The 22,129-nt window shown below is 45.5% G+C and overlaps 2 protein-coding genes across 2 annotated transcripts in view; both read right to left on the reverse strand.

Moving 5' to 3' along the window:
* Positions 1 to 2,535: 2,535 nt before the first annotated feature.
* Positions 2,536 to 13,059, reverse strand: slc17a6b (solute carrier family 17 member 6b; the record flags this gene model as incomplete). Its single annotated transcript, XM_084476391.1, has 12 exons — positions 2,536 to 2,898; positions 3,768 to 3,895; positions 4,957 to 5,067; positions 5,385 to 5,517; positions 5,659 to 5,808; positions 6,147 to 6,289; positions 7,371 to 7,457; positions 7,587 to 7,674; positions 8,770 to 8,884; positions 10,454 to 10,572; positions 11,032 to 11,287; positions 12,986 to 13,059. The coding sequence occupies 12 exons, from the start codon at positions 13,057 to 13,059 to the stop codon at positions 2,536 to 2,538; spliced, it is 1,767 nt and encodes a 588-aa protein (XP_084332517.1).
* A 4,953-nt stretch (positions 13,060 to 18,012) lies between these two features.
* LOC311356691 (anoctamin-5-like) overlaps positions 18,013 to 22,129 on the reverse strand; it is a 22,786-nt gene continuing 18,669 nt past the window's right edge. The window contains 7 exon segments of the mRNA XM_084476500.1: positions 18,013 to 18,461; positions 18,463 to 18,526; positions 18,529 to 18,631; positions 18,856 to 18,961; positions 19,813 to 20,015; positions 21,167 to 21,372; positions 21,883 to 22,013. Coding sequence (XP_084332626.1) covers positions 18,275 to 18,461; positions 18,463 to 18,526; positions 18,529 to 18,631; positions 18,856 to 18,961; positions 19,813 to 20,015; positions 21,167 to 21,372; positions 21,883 to 22,013 — 1,000 coding nt within the window. The 3' untranslated portion in view covers positions 18,013 to 18,274.

Below are 22,129 nucleotides of genomic sequence, written 5' to 3' on the forward strand. Positions count from 1 at the left end.
TGGTGTTATTTTGATACTTGACAGTGGCTGTCACTAAGGATTTATTGCTTTGTACACTGAGTAATGTCCAGTGCCACTTTGAGCTCTAGAGCCGAGGCTTCTACTGGTTCTCTATAGAACTCTGTAGAACTCTGTAGAACGCTATAGAACTCTGTAGAACGCTATAGAACTCTGTAGAACTCTGTAGAACTCTGTAGAACGCTGTAGAACGCTGTAGAACTCTGTAGAACGCTATAGAACGCTATAGAACTCTGTAGAACGCTGTAGAACTCTGTAGAACTCTGTAGAACTCTGTAGAACTCTGTAGAACTCTGTAGAACGCTGACACCTAAACCGACTGCAGTCTACACTCCCCTTTGGTTAACTGTGCAAAGACATTCACACATCAGTAACAGTTTGCGTGACAAAGACACAACTAAATAGTCAGAAAATAAGGTAAGGACATAAAAAAACTCACACATTGCTCCATGCATAAATACATTTCACACACATCTATATTGTGCTGACTTCCACAGACACGTGAGAAGTGACATGATTGGTTGCCTTGGTCCCCGTGAGACCTGTTATTGGTGCAGAATCAGGAAGTAAAAGAGCCTCTAGATGATTGTGTTAGCTTCTACAGAAGAGCTAGTCAAACGATCGTTTCATACCAAACTATGGTATTATATACCTAACAACGCCACAAACATCATTAGGAATTATCTTTGTACTATTTACTATATATATAATAAATAACGTAAAAAATAAAGTTTTCTTTAAATTAGTTCCTCAATATTTCCTTTATAGAAACCTAAACATCTTTTACATTTTCTATAAATAATAAATGTTCAGTTATCTGTCGTTATCTTATTCGACTTTGATACTGATTGGTTTACTCTCTTCTTTACCAAAAACCCTGCAACGGCCCATAATGCACGGCGCTTCAATCTATATCATCAGTGGTGTTTCAAACCCTATTGGCATTTTCATATTTATAATCACACTATACATCATTATACTATCTGTTCATTTCGTAAATTCAGCTCCAATCCATATATTTGATACAATAAATATTTAGTGAAATTCTTTAGGAGCATTTGGTATTTGATTTGAAATGGCCAAAGACATAACAACTACAATATAATGAAATGATGGCTTAACTCCGGCACTTTACAGATAAAATGTGATAGGCTGCAACTGGTCAGATTGTAGTCTCAAATGCTTTCAAAATGAGGTAATGGGTTACACACAACAAATCACAAATCACAAATAACATTTGATTCCAATCTGAAGATTTTCCCTTCAATGCATGTCAGCCAAAATGTCACAGCGTACATTTCACTCTGAAGTCAGCGTCATCATCATGCTAGGTCACTTACGTGTTAAGGGCAATTGAACAAACACACACAAGCTCACGATGAAACCAAAACAAAGCATTTGTGCATTGAAACAACATGTCACCTCAGTGCATTCAGGAGCAGTACAGTACAATCTATGTCAATGGAGTGTTTGCTTTACTGAGGGCTTCCGATGTTGTGCACTGACATAGGTGTATACTGCTAATGGCTGGCTGGTTGAAAAGTTGTGCTGTCCTAGGAACGATCTGTGAGGAGTAACATTGGGGTCAGATGCACGGGCTGAGATGATCCCGGAGGCTTCAACTCTATTGGAAACCTGCTGCTGATGAGTTGAAAGTGTCCCACGTTGTTACACACAACTGCACGCCAAACAAGAATATCTATAATCCATATGCATACTAATACATCTAGCCTGTCAATTTGATATGTGTTTCACCTCTATTCAATTTGGTCACGTTTCATCTTTTTTTTCTTTGAACCATAAATAGTTTTTCTTCTTATTTATGCTTTTGTTTGTGCAAACATACAACAATGAGTTTAGATTTTTCCTGTTTTTTTTAAGTTTCTTGGTTGTTAACAGATTATTTTAAATCACCAAATGATCCACTATGAGCAAAAATAAGTCTACACATGTATTAATTGGATGGTGTGTGTGTGTGTGTGTGTGTGTGTGTGTGTGTGTGTATGTGAGAGCGTGTTTTATTGTGTGTGTTCATTTAAGTGTGTGGGTTTATGCAAGTCTGTGTGTGTGTGTGTGTGTGTGCGTATGTCTGTGCTAGTCAGTATGTGCCTGTGAGAGTGTGTGTTGGCGTGTCTGCATATCTGTATGTCTGTGTGTGTGTGTGTGTGTGTGTGTGTGTGTGTGTGTGTGTGTGTGTGTGCATGTTTTTGTGTCTGTTTCTGTGTGTATATCATTGTGTGTGCGCGTGTGTGCATGTGTGAGTGTGTGTGTGTGCCTGTTTCTGTGTGTGTGTGTGTGTATATCATTGTGCGTGCGTGCGTGTATGCGTGTGCGTGTTTCTGTGTGTGTGTGTGTATATCATTGTGCGTGTGTGCGTGCGTGCGTGTGTGTGCGTATATCATTGTGTGCGCGTGTGTGTATGTGCGTGTGTGAGTGTGTGTGTATCCGCGTGTGTGTGTGTGTGCGTGTGTGTATGTGTGTGTGTGTGTGTATATCATTGCGTGTGTGCGTGTGTGTCTAGGAGTAGCCCTGCTCCTGCCTGTAGCCGTAGGACCCCCCCTGGGCGGCGGCGGCGGCGGCGGCGTCCTCCTGGACGTACTCCTCCGTCTTCTCCCACCCCGAGGCCCAGCCGCCGTTCACCTGCGTGGTGGCGCCGTAGGTCTTGGCCGCCGGGGCGCCCAGGGCGCCGTAGCCCTGGCCCGTGTCCCCCGTCTCCTCCGCCAGCTCGTCCTCGTCGATGAAGCCGCACTTCTCCTCGCTGGTCAGCTCGGGGTCGGCCCACGGCTGCTTCTCCCCCGACGCGAAGATCCCGTAGAAGATCACCCCGCCGTAGTGCACCATGGAGGCGATGAGGAACACCGACTGCCACTCCTCCCGCGTCTGGAGGGTGGGGTGGGGGGGGGGGACACACGCGCTAGCCTCAGCTGTCCTCTGGTGACGAGGCGTCAGCAGGGGCGTCACCGTGCCGCCGCTGTGTTGTTGTACTTCGCAATATCAATCGCCCCCGCCCCTCCCCTCCTCCCCACTCCACTGCCGTTCTTGTACACAGCCTCGCTCACCTCCCGCATCGACTACTGCGACTCCCTTCTTTTCGGTCTGCCTCACAAACACCTCCATGAACTTCACCTGGTACAGAACTCTGCAGCTCGAGTCATCGCCAGAACCCCCCCCTCCGTCCCCCACGTCACCCCTGTTCCGCAGCAACTCCACTGGCTCCCGGTCAAACTCCGCATGACCTTCAAAATCCTCCTGTTTACGTTCAAGGCCGTCCACGACCTTCCCCCTCCTTATCTGTCCCAACTCCTCCACACCGCCACCCCTTCCCGTTCCCTCAGACCGGCCTCCTCTGTCCACCTCTCTGTCCCCCCCCGCCCGCCCCGTCACCATGGGGACCAGGGCTTTCAGCCGCTCTGCCCCCCCCCATCTCTGGAACTCACTCCCAGCGGACCTCAGGAACCTGGACTCTCTCACACTCTTCAAATCAAGGCTAAAAACTCACCTATTCAGAACTGCATACCCAACTTAACCATCTACATTGTCTTTTCTTATCTGTTTCTTATTTCTTACTGTTTTTTTATTTTTTTTATGCGTTGTACGGTGTCCTCGAGTGCCCAGAGAGGCGCCTTTAAATAAAATGTATTATTATTATTATTATTACTTTGTACCGTCACTTCCTGACCGCCTCGCCACACGTCACACGGTGGACGGGGCGTAGCGTACATCGTTGTTTGCAGAGCGCGCGGCCGTACCTTGTTTTTTGTCAAAGTGCCGACGATTATGGGACACACCATCCCGGACAGAGTGCCCACGCCGTTAGAGATGCCCATGAGGATGCTGGCGTAGCGCGGAGCGATGTCCAGGTGGTTCACGTTGAAACCTGGACGGGCAAACGCACAGAAAGGGAACCCTTATTTATCGTTCTTATTTTCTCCTCTAATTACATGAATCCTATCGCTAATGTCATGATGGGAGACGACGCCCTTCCTATTGTTACACAACATCTGGTCCCTCAGGAAGCAACAGGCCACAATACTGCATCTTAAAATGTTCTTTGTTTTCATCGTTCATTGTTTTCTATATAAATGTATAACGTAATGTATACAAATGGTATGTTTTTGTGTTTCTCGCTTATTTTCCTATTTTTGTGTGAATATTTTTTGAATATGTTTCTTTAAATTAAATTGGCAATTAAATAATATAAATAATAATAAATACATTAAAAAAAAAAGACGGATACAATTACATGTAATGGTCACAACAGTACATCCGATCTAAGATGTAAACATCACTCCCAAAATGAACCCATTTCTAATAGACTACCAGTAAGTGGTGTATTTAAGATAATCCCCTTCTAAGGGTAAGTATTGTATTCACGATAAACCCCTTCTAAAATTGCTTATCTCATTGTAGTGTTACACTCAGGATAAAGCCCTCCTCAATGTACCGTCGTACTGAGAGAAAGAGGAAGCGTGTGTGCACTCATTCTCCTCCTCCTCCCCCACACCAACTGGCGGCTCCAGCCATCGCTCCACGGCTGTCATATCCCCCGAGACATCTAACACTGAATTATTAAACACACCGGGAGACGCCCGGGAACGAGAGGCGAGAGGCAGCCAGCAGGTTTCTGCCGCACAACCAGAGATGTGATCCGGAGCTAATGTCACGCAGAAGAGTGAGAGCTGTAACGGGATCCTCTCAGTAGTGAAGCGTGATACTGTAATATTAAACCTCCTCTCTAATGGCAGAGTAACAACACATTTCCGGCGGTGAAACAAGATTTTAGCAAAAAAAAAAAAAAAAAAGGAATATTCAATTAAACTCTGATTGGTTATCTTTCCTGAAAATAGACGGGAAGTGGATGCTATTACCATCCTATTACCTTGGAATAGAAAACAAAGAGCTACAAAAAAAAAAAATCAAAGTTGTTCTGCTACTGACCTGATATGGCAAATCCACTGAAGCCCACAGCTAGCACCAGGAAGGAGATGGCCACTCCTTTACTGTGAGAGTAGCCAACCACCAGCAGCAACGTGGCCTCCATCCCAAAGCCTGCAGAGAGAGGAGATGGGTCAGACACTCAGACGTAGCCAAAGGGCACCCTGGCTATCAGCCACCCCAATGCCAATTGAATTCCACACGGTGCACAGTTTGCACTCGATTACATAAGTGACAGATATGAAATCGATGGTCAACAGTCAACATCTCGGAGGCCACTTGAGGTCAAGTATCGAGCAGTCAACAGTTTGTGTCAAACGCACTGGCCCGGCATAGAAAACTGGTAACGTTCTGGAAATGCTCCAAACCACACAGACAGTACCGTACAAAGAGCACATGCTAAAGTAGTGATTGATCTGAAGAGTTCTCACCTCCACAGTTCATGATCTTCCTGACGGTGGTGGTGGACAGGATGTTCCTGGTGCGCAGGTAGTCGGCCAGCTGTCCCCCGATGGGCACAATGATGGTCATCACCAAGTGGGGCAGGGCGGACAGCATGCCAACCTGTAGCACAACGTATTCATATCAACATGTTCCATCAGAGGCTGCATAGAGGGCAACAGCTACACAGTGTACAGGCGGAGGACGTGTGGTGCTGACTGGAGGACTGTTGCGTCCGCTGCTCTATGAGTCTCTGCCCCTCACCTTGCTGATCTCAAAGCCGAACACCTCCTCAAAGTACGCCGGCTGGCTGATGAGCAGCAGATAGAAGGTCCAGCTCCTGCAGAAGTTGGCCACGATGATGGCGTAGACGGGCATGGAGGTGAAGAACTTTCTCCAGGGGGTTTTGAATTTCTGAAGGGGGGGGGTGGGGTGGAGGGTGGAGTGGGGAGTGACAGTCAGTCATAAGACATTCAGTATCTGCGGCGTTTCGCTGCAGCCCGTGTCTGAATAGGGCACCATGAAGAAGGAACGCACAAGAGGGTTGACAGAAGCCACGCCTACCCAGGCCCTTCAGCCCCTCTGGCGATGGTACACACGGCAGAAGGATTTCAGCGGGCCTACGTCATTACAAGTGAGTGCTCCGTAGCTGATGTACGTAAAACTATTATGTCCAGCCTCAACGACAGAATATGTGTAACGTAATCAGACTAGCTATGAGCACAGAGCGGAGGCTTGTGACGGGCCCTGACCTCAGCGGCGGCCATCAGCTGGGCCGTCTCCCCGATGCTCTCCTCGATGTAGCAGCGCTCCTCGTCGGTGATGGTGGGGTGCACCGAGGGACTCTCGTAGGACACCAGGATCCAGAACACGTACCAGATGATCCCAAAGACCCCTGGGCAGAGCGCCAGGCAGGCGGTGGGTTAGGGTCACGTCAACTTTGAACTTTGATCTTTTTTTTTTCCACCAGAGTTTATATCACAGTTTATATCACAGTTTATATCACAGTTTATATCACAGTTTATATCATAGTTTATATCATAGTTTATATCATAGTTTATATCATAGTTTATATCACAGTTTATATCACAGTTTATATCAGTTTATATCACAGTTTATATCATAGTTTATATCATAGTTTATATCACAGTTTATATCACAGTTGATATCATAGTTTATATCATAGTTTATATCACAGTTTATATCATAGTTTATATCACAGTTTATATCACAGTTTATATCGTAGTTTATATCACAGTTTATATCGTAGTTTATATCATAGTTTATATCACAGTTTATATCATAGTTTATATCACAGTTTATATCACAGTTTATATCATAGTTTATATCACAGTTTATATCACAGTTTATATCACAGTTTATATCACAGTTTATATCATAGTTTATATCATAGTTTATATCATAGTTTATATCACAGTTTATATCACAGTTTATATCATAGTTTATATCATAGTTTATATCATAGTTTATATCACAGAGGACAGAAAAGGCCTTCACGTGCAGTGACAGGAGGGGGGGTGGGGGCTGACATGTGATGGGGGGGGGATCAATGCACAGTGCGCACAATCCATTTGACTTTCACCGAACTTTCCATCAATCCTAACCTTAAATTAGGGTTGGCCATGTTAGTTATGGATTATTCTTTTGTCAATAGCACAATTAATAAACCTTATTACATTATTTATTTAGGATGGAACTGGTATACCCCTCTCTAGCTCTCTTTTGTCTTTGTCCTTCCCTAGCTCTCGTTATTCTCTATCACCCCCCCCCCCCCCCTTGTTGTTACATGAACAACACACACACACGCACCTGAAAAACAGAAAAACTGTCCACACACACACACACACACACACACACACACACATACACACAGACACACACACACACACACACACACACACACACACACACACACACACACAAAACATATGGCCCCATCAATCAATTGATCTCACCGTAGACGTAGAACACAGAGGACCAGCCAGAATACTGGACCAGGATCCCAGCCAACGGCATCGCGATCACAGCGCCAGCATACGACCCTGAGGGAAGCAGCATTCAGGAGCGACACGCCGTTCGTTAAAGCAAGCGGAAAAAAAGATAAGACACTTATTTTTTAATTATTTTTTTTACGCCTTTCCAGACGAAGACGAAGGAGGGGAGGTATTTACCACAGAAGGACGTGGTGGCTAGCCGACTCCTCTCCAGTGGAGGAGCCCACTTACTCCATATGCCGTGGCAGGCTGGGTAGGTCACTCCCTGGTGGAAGACACCACACAACACGTTTAGCCCTCCGGTCGTTTCCACAATACTGAAAGAGTAGGAGACACTCAACCGCGTGTAGAGCCTACAGTAGCCTTAGTGTGCGTGGGAAGAAACATTAGCCCCAAGCCATTGGACACATCCAGATGATCCTGTGAGCCAATCAATTCTGTATATTGTGAACATGACATTCACTGATTGGATGGCCTTTGGTTTTCATTTTCCCGACAGCCTGATAACCCCTGCAGACTCTGCAGGTGGACTTGATTTCCCGATGCAAAATAGCTGCAAATATGTAGGCCTACCATAAGAAACTAATATCACTGTTATCACGAGCTATTACAAGGCCGTACCGTGGTCCACTATGGAGCTAATTTATTAAAAGGATTTCATTATTTAAAGGATTTCATTTATCATGAAAGCCATCTACTCAAAATGGCCAAATGCCTATCATGTAGTGCTCGTTTTAAAACCCAACATAACATAACCTCAACCCATTCTCAACCTTTCATCAGAATTTTATGTGTATATTATATATATATTATGTAAGGGAGTTCTCTGCTGTGTCAATTCATTGTAGTTTTTTTTTCTCACCAGGGCAGACGAGGACAGAACCACTACTTCATTAAATATTAATACAAAGGCCTATGTCGGCATCGTGTATGATATCTGGTTTCACTATTGTCAAAGGTTTCTTTTTTTTGTACACAGATATCTTTGGCTCTATGAATGATCCGATTTATTTATGAAGTATTTATACATTTCAGTAGACTTTACGTTGGCAAAGTCCTTAGACTTTACTCCAAGCTGTAGACCCGATCGATAGCAGGCCGCTTCACATTTCCTATTGCGGTAGAACCGTAGCCTATCGCTTCCCATTGGTGTAAAGTATTGCGTCCTCGCTGCAACCTCATGTATTCTAAACGATGTCAACAAAAATACGGACTGAATTAAGCGCCATTCGTTCACATTTCATACAGGCCATTGGCCAACGCCCACGTGTCTTCAATCTGACGTTATATTATAAGAACGCAATTCAAAGAATGTATTGCAGCTGAATCGTGAGTCTAGATTGAATAAATTGGCTCTCACCTCGACCAGCCCTTGCAGTATCCTCACAAAGATGACACAGCCGTAGTGGACCCGGGCGGCCGAGGGGATGAACATGTTGAGCGTCGCGGTCAGAAAGATGGCTGCCCCGAACACCCTGGAAACGACCACATGTTAGTAACTCACATGTTAGTACTCTGTGTTTACCGACATTCAACAGCCAGTCAATTATTCACACGATTAAAAAAACAACTAAGAAAATCGTACATTTACGGTTCTATATTTGAAATATTTTCGTATTGTATTAGATTGCATTTAAAATGGGCATAGTGCCCCATCCCCTTTCTCTCTATGTCTCTGGTGCTCTCCATCTGTTTGCAATTAAATCAAACATTGCCTATAAATTATTAATGAATTAGGCTACTATACGGGAGGCCGTTTCCTTTCTTATAGTATTACAGCAATAGACCGGGCACAAATAGGCCTACATAAATGGGCCATATTTAACAATAGCCTAACAATAGCTATTCCCCACTATTCACGGAGCCTGAGGTAAATCATTGTTTTAGTGTAGGCTACTACACGTGAACACTCCAAAAATAAACAAGATAACACTTTTTGCCGGGATTTATTTGTTTTTATTAGCGGTTCATTTGTTTTTATTAGCGCGAAAACCATATCCCGAGTTTGAGATCTCAATCACGGAATATCGCCCAATATCCAGAGATAGCGAACCAATCAAATCGCGCCATCTTAGGAGGTTCACGTGTAGCTATATACTAAAGCCTCGCCGGAGACGCTGCAGCCCACTGACACAGCTGAGCCTACCGCGTCACTCCCGAGCCGTCCGCCCACAGAAACCCATTTAACATTCACGTCACGTCCCGCCACCCCCTTGTCTGTACGCGCGGGGGGCAACCCTAATCCGGTTCAGGCACGAGATGAATTGATTTGATTACATTCCGGGTGTCAATCTGACAGACGGGACGGAACATCTGAAGGCCGTTAACGCATGCTTTATTTTACGGATACACGTATCGTAGCCTATACCTCCACCTTTAAATCTTTCTATTTTATTTGCACTAGGGCCCGTAAAGGCCTACACGATGTGTTTTATTCCTCAGAAACCCTCATCGGAGCCCCTCGTGGCTTCAGCTCTGTGCATAAAATAGTAACCAAAGCCCCCGGCGACACGTCCGGGCCGGTCGCCATGCCCCCACAATGAAGAGATTAGCCACGCGGCGTCCCGGGGGAGCTCATTAACAGGTGGCGGGGAGCAGTAGGCCTGCGGTCCAATCCCACGCCGCTCCGCCGCCGCCACCCGTCCCGTCCCGCCCACCACCCGCTCCGTGTCACCCGTCCCGCCCGACCCGTTCCTCCCGATCCATTTGACCGGCGCTAATCGGCCGGGCAGACCCTCACCGAGCGACCATGGCCTCCTCCGCTAACGTGCCCTCAACATGGATCCATGCATGGCATTATTCGGGAATAGACAGTAGATGTTATATGAATGGTAGGCCCTATTACCGTTATTTAATTGTGTATTTAAAAGCCTACAATAGTGTAAACATATCTGCACGTCTATTCTAACAGGAGAAAAACGACATGATTGGGCCTAGGTTTTGAATCAAGGCCTGTTATAGTCATGTATTTAGGCCTACTAATAGTTTCTATGAGGTAGGTAGGCCTAATAATTGATAAGAGGCCATAACGGGCTCCAGCCTACCTGCTAGCAGCCAGCTTAGACGAGATATACCCCCCGGGGATCTGCGTCACGATGTAGCCCCAGAAAAACGATCCGTGAATCAAGCCCACAGTCTCCGGGTCCCAGTTGAACTTTGCTTTCTTTTAGGGAAAAAATGACCATGAAAATGTTAAATATCTTGTATGTTCACCTATAAAAATCGACACCAATAGTGGATTCGATTATTTTTGTCTTCGTTTTAGGTGAAGGCCTGTATATATAGAGGCCTACTCAACACAAACACAGGCCTGTTCGCATGGGCCTCTTATAACGGGTTGTTGTGCTATCAATGAATGAATGAATGTTCATTGATAGAATGTTCATGTTCATTGAATGTTCATGATGAATGTAAACAATAAATGAAACCTATTGTGCGTGGGTTTAAGATACATAAAATATACGGTGTGTTGCAGGTAATGGTTCGTGTATTAAATCGGGCTTTTTTTGTTTTGTCTTCGTGGGGAAGAGCGGTGGTGGGATGGGGGCGGGGATGGGTGAATTATATACATAAATTTATTATTTTTCGCTGCATGGATCACGGCCATCAAGTGAAGCCACACCTCCTTGATGATGATCTTGCCGTTCTCGTGCACGGTGCTGTTGTTGACCATGCCCACGATGGCCACGCCCAGGTTACAGCGGATCCCGAAGGAGATGCAGAACCCGAGGCCGCTCATCACCGCGATGATGTAGCGGCGGGGCAGCCCGAAGCACGTGCAGTCCACCAGCGGGGGCTTCCTCTCGGCGGCCTCGCGCGGCCTGCCGTCCTCCGTCAGCTCGATCACCTCTCCGGTCTTCTGCTTCTTCTCGAGCACTCTGTGTGCGCGCGCGCACACACACACACACACACACACACACACACACACACACACACACACACACACACACACACACACACACACACACACACACACACACACACACACACACACACACACACACACACACACACACACACACACACACACACACACACACACACACACACACACGAGGAATGTTCAGACGACACCGTTCTTCACTGAGATGAGACTCATACTTATAGCCTACTCCAAAAAAAAAGATTAGGCCTGCTGCACGTCGGTTCTTTAATTCGTCTTAATACGTTATTTACAGAATGACAGTTATTTGTAAATCTTCTGCAGGCTATTGCATCAACTATTGCGTTAAATATTTAACAAATGTATGCAGAGGAAATGCAATCCGTTAAACCAATCGATTGCTGCGACGAGGTGACGGATGCCTCATGTCAAACTGTCCAAGGTCGGAATGAACACATGATCCAGCACAGTCAGTCGGTGTAGTGAATCAAAACAAACGTTTAATATATATTTTAAAGAAAGACAACATAAGTGGCTTTCTGAGAGTCTCAGAAAGAGGAGAGGTGCTTGGTACCGCATTGCAGCAAGCGGTAGCAGCTCATCGGTATTCAGTGTTGAACAACAGCACAGCCGCTCTCTCGTCCACGGAGTTCCTCTCATGCCTGCTGCTGCTCAGTTGAGACGCAGTTCTACATTCATTCGATGGATTTCGTTCGAATGCAATCCCTTCCGAATAAAAAAAACCCATGGAAAGCTCTGGGTTTTCATCCCGTTTTAAATAGGCCTAAATAACGATTCAATTAGCGATTCAATTAGCTCGGCACATATATTCTTTATTTTAAATAAATAAGAATACTAGTGAGTCTATTATAAAATGTACATCAGTGGGACAATGTATGACTATACCGGCTAGGCCTATATTTAGGCTGCATATTCATAGGCCTTCACACGTTAATTCTAATAAATCACATTTAAAACCGAATCTTTATTATTTAAGGTCACACCGTTATCAGATTTCAGGAATCTGGTCCAATTAGTCCTGGATTAATTCCGAACAAGCAAGACAAATTATATTTGCGCCAACATGTAGTAGGCTATAGCAGATTACACTTGCAGGCCCACACGGTTGAGATCTGCAGAATCAAACGGAAACCGTCTGTGATCATTTGAATCCAGCCCAACATGTAGGTATACTTAAAAACATTTTTCCATTATTATGGGATGGCCACAGCCACCGACATGCTTGCATTATATTAGGCCTTCACAAATGACCTGAGTAGGCCTGACCTATATCGCCTCTGTTGAGTCGTAAAGTGAGTCACATATGATTTCACTTGAAAATCTACAATCTCAACCTCTATACCACATGTGCATATCTTCTGTGGTTACCGGACACAGAACGGACGGCAGTGTTCCCGGTGAAGCGCTTCAACGAGTCTGAGCTCATCAGGCGTGGCCTGGTCGCTATAGAGACCGTTCCTCAGTCTCACCTCTCCATCCTTCTTTTAGAGGCGTGCCTAAAGATGGCTGCGAGTTGTTTAATACGTTTACGCCGCTGGCCCGCAGGTATATTCAACATTATGGAAGTGGATTAGAGCCAATGTTATTACAGCCGGTAGCATACAGCCACAAAGCCGTGAACAGTCGAACACAGCAGGAGTAGAGCAAAATAGCACATTCCGTATAGGCCTACCTGTGCATATGACCCAATGTCTTCCCGGCAAATTCCTTGACCCCCGCCGCGGCTCTTGACTTGACGGACTCCATATCCAGGGTTTAACGCGTAGGCCTCTGCTCCGACACGGTTTAATTCTGGTGCATATTGTCACGCCGACAGCAAGAAGCGAACACAGCGCGTCGACCAAAACGAATTCTCTAAAGTGTGACCTGTTCTGTCCTCCAGCGACTGGCGGGCGGATGCTCCACTCGGGACGAAACGATTTAAAGATTTAAAAAAAAAAAATCAGTCGCGCTCCGACTCTTCCGTCGCCACGCGCCCGTCGCTCTGCTCGGATGCGGGAGGCACGCGCGCAGCCATCACGACCACGAAACTCAAAAGCACGTGTGCGGTAACAAACTATAGGGGGGGGGGGGGGGGGTCGACGAAGAGCGACTTTTCTTTAACACGCGACACCCACACAACCGTAAAGTGTGTATAGGTTAATAAATAATGAAAAGCCTGACACGGTAACCGGCACCGGGCGGTGTGTGGAGTGGCCGCGGTAAATCAAAGAGCGGTAGGATCTCGCGCCTCCCGCTGCGCGCTGGTGTCTGTGACGTAGCAGCTCTTTCAGCACCAAGGTCAGAGACTGACTCTGCTTCGTGACCGCACTTTCTCACTTTTTTTTTTTTCAATCTTCTTGTCATATTAGGCTACTAACTATTGATACACGTTCTGGAAAATAGTAATAATGTTGGGAATACGTAGAAGTAATAGCCTACTTTTTTTTTTTTGAGTGACTAAATTTGCGTAATAGTCTTGTTTTGCGTAAGTTCTGTTTCTTTTAATTATGTAATTTAATAAAAAATAAATCTGGGTTAAGGGGGGGGGGGGTAAAGCCTTTTTTCTAAATGTAAACCCCGCGCACTTCTACCGGTCTTCCCCATGCACGAGCGTGTCTCGCGGGGCGGTGCTATGGTAACGAGATGAGCAGGAGGAAATCTCGAATATGTCTCCCATCAATAATGAATACGTTCTCCCCCTATTTTCATCCTTCTGCACCCCTATCTTTAGCCTTCCTACATTTTACATTTAGCACGCATTAAAGCAACTATATGGGCCACATAGGCCCTCCTAAGTGCAAGAAAATCAACTCCCCCGGCACTTGTTGTAAGCTAGGCTACGCTACAATTCATAAGTCAATACTGAGCGTAGCTCTAGGAAACAAAGAAAAACAAAACGTCACAATAAAACAGGCCTCAGCGTAAAGAGGGTTGTTTAAGCAACGTCTTTGTGTTCCCATTCCATTTCTAAGCTTTGCACACCATCTAGTGGCCATTCATGGTACGAATGGCAACAGGTGAATATGGGTTAATATAAGAGTTATAATATTTATAATAATAAAATACGGGTAATAATAATATATTTATAGTAATATAATATGGGTTATTGTGCAGACTGACAGGCCTTTTGCCATTTGAACCCTGACATAAAAATTCTGTATTTATGTGAGCTACATCATCTCAAATCAGCAGTAACAGCAGCCCATTGTTACGCCCCACCTCTACTTGGCCCTACTGGGGCTAACGACAAAACCACCCTGACCCCAAATACAAAAGAACACCTTTTAAAAGTACCCGACCAGTGGGATTTATTTACATCAACAAATGTTAAGGACATGACCTACAACAAAGTCCAACTCATAAATACAAGACAACTCCCAGAGAGGCAGCAGTCCCGTGACCAGAAGCCTCCCGCTGGGAACGGGAATCTGTGGCTTTTACCTCCAGTCTTGACGAGTGGTCCAGGTGCTCCTCATCCGTTCTGATGATTCAGTACACCTGAGCATGGGCAGAGACACGCACACAGAACAGGGACAAACTCTACTGGGAACACATGAAACACATACAGCCGTAACAGCCTCCCCTTAGAACAATGAATAAATAGTTGCCTATACATTACAAAACTTGCAATTCAAATGCAACATCACATACATGCATCAGTAATTATACTGAGTGTGAACTACATAATTATTCATTGCAAAACATAAGGAAAAATACAGTCCCATGTTGGGGTTTAAAATCTCTCCTGCACTGACTAAAGTACAGTCAAAAGTGCAGAAAGGTTTGCAACCGCCAATGCCAGACACAGAAACAGACAAACAAAATGAGTTCCATCAAGGAACTTTACAATTTCAAAATGTGAAGCTTAAGTCAGCAATTAAATGTGCAAAGACGCCAAGTTGGTCCACAAAAGTGCAGATAAAACCACAGCTTTGGGCAGTGGTCTACGCTGAACATACACAAGTACAACATTATTCTTAATAGGCATATCAACCAGACTTCAATATAAGAACAATGTGCAAATGCAAACAAAAACCTGGGACTGCTGGCAATAAGGTGTTTATCAGGGTCAAGGTGATAAAAGATCTTTAAACAAAGTGGGCCAATTAGAGTTCTTCTAATGGCTGAGCAGCCAAACAAGTAGCCATGAAAGAGGGTGCCACTCCCACTTGACAAAATGGCTACCACCATGAGGTGAAGAAACAAATACAAAGTGACCCGACATATTTGGGAGACCGCCACTACTTACAAAGATCATCTGATCTATGGTGTGATTACATCCCTCGTCCAAGGGTCACAAGAAAATTAACTGTGACTAGACACAAAACAGCAACACACAAGTGGCTCAACAAAAGTGGATTGCAACTACCACAACACAAAAGGGACACAATGTAGAACCACTACAAACAAATGTTGCCAACTTACTCTGAAGTTGCAACCAAACGTGACCCAACAAACGTGGAGTGCAAGCACCACAACAAAAGAGTCCACTACCCGTTACTGCACACAAGTCTTCCTCACGGTTAACAATCTGACACACATGCCCTCACCTCATGGATATTCAATCCCGGACGAGCCCCCATTACGCCCCACCTCTACTTGGCCCTACTGGGGCTAACAACAAAACCACCCATGACCCCAAATACAAAAGAACACCTTTTAAAAGTACCCGACCAGTGGGATTTATTTACATAAATGAAAAGGACATGACCTACAACAAAGTCCAACTCATAAATACAAGACAACTCCCAGAGAGGCAGCAGTCCAGTGACCAGAAGCCTCCCGCTGGGAACGGGAATCTGTGGCTTTTACCTCCAGTCTTGACGAGTGGTCCAGGTGCTCCTCATCCGTTCTGATGATTCAGTACACCTGAGCATGGGCAGAGACACGCACACAGAACAGGGACAAACTCTACTGGGAACACATGAAACACACACAGCCGTAACGCCGATGCTTTGAGCTTATATGACTACATGGACAGCCTTCATTTGGTATAGCGATTGCTGTATTGCTGTAGCACAGCGAATTGAGATGTTTAGAAAACAAACATTTGGTAGGCATTGGTAGGCTGGGTTTCTAAAAAAACAAACAAAAAAAACCACAGTATTTTTCAAAGAAGAGTTTAAACTAAATCAATTGACACATTACTCAAATTCAGGATTCAAAAAAGCTTTATTTTTCAGCATGTAAAGAAAAAGCATGTAGTAAGCATTCATTAGAGTACTGGTACTGCAGCTAGTGATGAGACAAATGCTGATAATTAATGTCTGTGTGTAGTACTTGTTCATGTTCAATGCCAATCTAACGATTCTTCTTCTTCAATTATAACGACGCCTTTAGCCTGCATTGCATTGGGACTTCACATGCATTCACACGTGTCAAACGTATATTTTTTATAAGTAATATAAATATAATTAAAATAATAATATTTATATAAGTGTACAGCATCAGATAGAACTTTGCATTAATGTAAAAACAATAGAACAAGCTTTGGCCGTCAAAAGTACGAGCACAGTAACAATAGTTGTATATAATTGTATTTAATAGATGTACTTTGACTTTAGTATATCATGACATCAAGCTATATTAAATTATAACTTAATACATCCCAACCTCATGAATGCACATTATGGGGAAATAATTTTTTCACACTTTTGAGCATTTCAAAAAAAAAAAAAAAAACCTTAACAGTTTTAAATAACAGAAATGATTTCAATGGCAGTTTATAAAATAAATATGTATTTTAACTGAGAATAGAATAGAATAGAATGATCGGAAATATGTATGGCTATTCTTGGTAGTAAATTGAACAGTTGACAGTGATACGCTGGATATAAGAAGAGGAACAGTCTCTCAGTCTCTCTGTTCTCAGGAACACCTGAGAAAGGTCTAGCTGGTCCCTCAGGCTGACTCTGCTCTAGCCAAAGAGTGTTTAGCTGCTGTCTTATCCTACATGATAAGCAGTTATCCTTAATAGGAATGTGATCAGAGTGGAACGATTACAAACCACTGTAGATTAGTGCAGCATCTGATTCAACAGTTATTGTAATTATTATTGAGGTACGATTTAGTAAAACTCTAATCTTGAAGAGCGGTTGAAGGATATGTGCATGTGATAAAGATGCAAATCATTTAATTAATGATTCAGGCACACAAATAAAACAAAAAACGGAAATTGTTACGTTTAAAACTGTGAGTGTAGAACTCTAAACTTCTATCGTGCAAAATTGGATATATAATTGATTAAAATTATTTGAAAGGAGAGACCTATAAGAGCACAGAACAGATATGGACATCCCCAAGGCAGCCGGTGCAAGGAACACACAACACACTGCTGTCCAACGCCATCATGATATGACAACAGGAAATCTTAACACAGGCGTTCAGAGCTAGCGAAGGCAACTTAGATCTGACAATACTTATTTTAATAGGTAGTATACATCATATACGGTTGAATTCGCTACAAATCTCTCTGCTCCATCCACTCGCCATCTCATCAAACTTAACCCGCTACTACGACAGCACAGCTCTGTGGTTAATCTACCTGGAACGTACTCGGGGTGGTTCCGAGCAGAGCACAACATTTCTTTATCCCTAAACCGATCCTAATATAGGATTGAAGCAACCTCACTCGTTTATAAAATAAACATGTTTCAACAACTATAACTGGAACGAAACTTCGCCATTGAACCACCGCCCCCCCCCCCCCACCCCCCCCCTTTCACATGTAGGATCACAACCCCCATCACACATAGAAGCCCCCTCACGTAGAGAAGACTCCGGTCCCATCTCAAAGACGCTTCCTCACTGCCGCAAAGACCACCACACACCAACATTGGCCCAGTGGGCTGGACGTCGCTGGTTGGCAGTTGGGAGGACTAGGTCTGTTGTTGACAAACTGGTAGAATCGGTGGTTGGTTGGTGTTTGTTGGGTCAGTGTGTAAGCCCCTTAGAGGACCCTGGGCAGCGCTTTCCTCTGCTAGGGAGTCGCGTCCCCCGCCATGTCTCGTGATTCTAGTGTGGAGTCACAACCAGGGAGAGAGGGAGAGGGACTCGGGCACTCGGCCATCGTCTCGTCCGTGTCCAAGGGACAGATGACCTCGGTGCATGGCTCTGAGCAGGCGTCGATGTTGGTGATGGTCGTGTTGGCGGTGCTGGTCGCTGTGGGCGGGGACGGGGAAGTTGGACAGGCAGAGCTGCAGCTTGAGCTTCTCCACCTCGTAGTTGTGCAGTACTCCTGGATCAGGTAGCGCTCCCGCTTGATCCGAGCCTTCACCTCCGACGGCACGTCTGGGATCATCCACGCCACGAAGAACTTCACCACGAAGACCACGTGCTGGGGGGGGGGGGGGGGGGCGGGGGGGGCGGGGGGGCAGAGTCAGTAGGCGCTGAGAGCGGAGGGTCGTCACTCAGTGGGCATGCAACGCTCACGCTTTCCATTTTGAGTTGAATCACAAGTTTGCAAGAAGATATAAATATAGATGCACACTGAATTGCCACAATTGACATCAAGTTATTTTTAGTTATTATTGTTATTTATATTTACATATTTATACGTACCTCCATGATGATGATAAAGGCCATTTTGGCTGCGAGGATGTGCCAGAACTGCATGGTGTGAGTGTACTGCCTCTGGTGGCCGGGGGGGTAGCGGTAGTCACGGTACCTATAATGTGTCACCGCGCAAAATATATATCAAAATATAAATACATTAGAAAGATTACCTAAAGACTCACAGTTTGATCAAATATGAATACATTAGAGAATCGTGATACCCTGTATTCCAAAAGTATAAATTCTCAAAATAACAACATCAATATTTGCAGTCCGTGCATAGTCGACAAAATTGTGTGTCAGTTTTTTTTTACCGTATTATCCATATCGATTGTGTGTACGCTATCTTCTTTTTATTTGGAGACAGGATAGTAAAAGTGCAGTACAGCACTATTTCAGAATGCATTATGAATTGAGTTGTGACGACACTCAGTAAGGGGATATGTATCCAATCTCCATATTGCTGACACACACAGACTGAACAGTCTGCACTTATGGGGTAAGCCTGCTGTGTTCCCAACCATTCCCTGGAAGGAGGCATCCCTCCTGCTGAGTCCTTCTCGAGGTTTCTTCCCTTGGAATTTGCGGTTCAGGGTCAACAGTTCTTCCCCCGACGTGGGCCTGTGAACCTTTGAGACTGTAACTGCTTTAAGGGCTGTATGAACTTCACTTTATTCACATCACAACCCTTATTGAACTAGCAGACTTCTTGGTTCTAAACGCTAACTGGGCGGGGAAACTGAACGTAGAAAAGACGGCGGGATCCACATTCAGTTTCCCCGTCCAGCCGGCGCCTCTAGAACCACAACCAGCTGTTAGGGAATCTGGGAAGTGATGTCACGCCAGGCACCGACTCGTGAGACAGAAACAACAGACAACCGAGGCAGTTTCACGTCCACCAAACACTCCAGACGAGACGAACGAGGCCCAGAGCCTCCTGGGCGAGCAGGAGGACACACCCACCTGCAGGTGGTGATGGAGGAGTTGGAGTACCAGGAGGGGCTGTCGGGGTCCTCGGGCATGCTGTAGAGGGGGATCTGGGAGATGTTGTACACAGAGAGGCTGTTGTTGATGTAGCCGCGCATGGTGAGCTCCTCCTCGTTGTGGGTGGAGTACAGATAGACCAGGCGCGGGATCATGTCCGAGGTGAACGCCACGATGAACGCCTGGGTGGAGAACGTTGAGCGGAGGAGCAAGAGGAGACATTTGTTTGAGATGGTTCACGGACATTAGGTTCACGGACATTAGATGCACACACTTATCTATTGTCTACCCTCCGGGTGGGCTGTGCTCGGGAAGCAGAGCGGGTGTACTTGTAACTAGAAGGTTTCTGGTTACGGTGTTAGAGACGCAGCGTACACACGCCGCAAGAGCTGAAATGTGGGTAATCCGAGTTCAGCGAGGTTAACCGTACGACTCGACAAACATAGACGGCTGCAGAGATGTATTTGAAGAGATGTATTTTCTTTGTATTTGCACCACGTCGGTTGTTTTAATGTTGTTTTTAAATGCTCTTAAACAACGGTCACCAATGTATGCATCGCACGGTGCTGCTGTGCGTGCGATACAATGTATCGCAGTTTTGTTGTTTGTTTTCGAGCTTGTTTGCTAAAGAGGCTAATGTAGCTAACAATAACAATAACAATAACAATGACTAGCCGATGACTGCTCTTCCCCGACTCGTCGCGCCCACAAAGACAAACGCTATAAGTGCTACAAGCCAGGAAATAACGTCACAAGAGCAACTCGTGCGGGTGGCGTACGCTGCATCTCCAACACACAGCGGTGTGTGTAGGAGATGCAGCAGATCCCCGGCCCCCCGGAGTGTCGGGGTTTGGAGCGTGACACGTGACATGTGTCATGTGACCTGACCCTACCTGCTCCAGATGAGCTGGCTGTCGCCTGGTCTGGTTGACTCTGCCCTCGGTGTGTGAGGGTGTGTGAGGGTGTGTGAAGGTGTGTGAAGGTGTGTGAGGGTGTGTGAAGGTGTGTGAGGGTGTGTGAGGGTGTGTGAAGGTGTGTGAGGGTGTGTGAGGGTGTGTGAAGGTGTGTGAGGGTGTGTGAAGGTGTGTGAGGGTGTGTGAAGGTGTGTGAGGGTGTGTGAAGGTGCCTAAATGTGTACATGAATGGTTGTTACTCACTTTGGATGAAGGCAACAATCACTAAACACTAAAGATGATCTAACACATCATTTTTTTTTTGCTATTAACAAAGCCAATACAAAACAAACATAACTTTATGGTTTATGGTTATTGGTTGATATTGGCTTCATATTGGATGGTCTACACCCCCCCTCCATATCCACACGAGCACCTACGTTGGTGACGACAGACAGGATGGCCACCACGTTGAGGATCTCCTGCCAGGCCCCGATGTTCCGCGCCTTGGAGGCCACGGGCCTCCTGAACTGGGTGGTGAACTTCCAGGCGTCGACGCGGATCTCCAGGATGTTGTTGCAGAGGGCCAGCAGAGGAGCCAGGGGGAAGGAGGCCACGAAGAGGGTGATGAACCCAAACTGAACCACTGGAGGACGGCGGCGGTGGAAGGGAAGCAGAACGGAGGAGAAAACCAACGGTTGCACGATGAGGAGAGATTCAGCACGTGCGTGGCTTTGATTATAACATCAAAGGATTTATTTTGACTGCCTACCCCCAGCTCTCTTGCTGAGACTGTAAAGCCCAAAGAGTGTTAATTCAGGTTTTACATTTGTAGCGCGCCCCAAAAAATAAATTGTTTTTTAATGGAGCAAAGCACACAACGAACAACAATTCAGCGGGTCGGAATTTTTCCACTCTCTTTGTCGAAGCAGCTACACGCCGTGTGCCTGGTTTTGTGCCAGTCACATGATAGAAACGTCGTCAACCAGTCAGCAACACGCCCGACTCACTCCTTACTCGGGCCTGGCCGAGTAAACTCCAGATTAACTCATATTCTGACATTTGCGTTATTATCCGGACAATGTCCTGCTTCCAGTGCATGTGTGAAAGGCCTGTTATATTTGTATCTGTTGTTTATTTGCGCCTGGTGCCTCACCCATCTCCAGGTACTCGTAGAACAAGCCCAGCTGGGTGAAGTTCAGCAGGTCGTTGTCTTGCTCCCAGCGGCTGTACTGGTTTTCAGGCTGGTGCCTACCCTTACGGCTGCCCCACCAGTTACGCATCAACCTGCACGCACACGCACACACACACACACACAGCCACACACACACACACACACACACACACACACACACACACACACACACACACACACACACAGCCACACACACACACACACACAC

The sequence above is a fragment of the Micromesistius poutassou genome (genome assembly GCF_964030765.1).
Source record: "Micromesistius poutassou genome assembly, chromosome: 12".
Taxonomy (NCBI): Eukaryota; Metazoa; Chordata; class Actinopteri; order Gadiformes; family Gadidae; genus Micromesistius; species Micromesistius poutassou.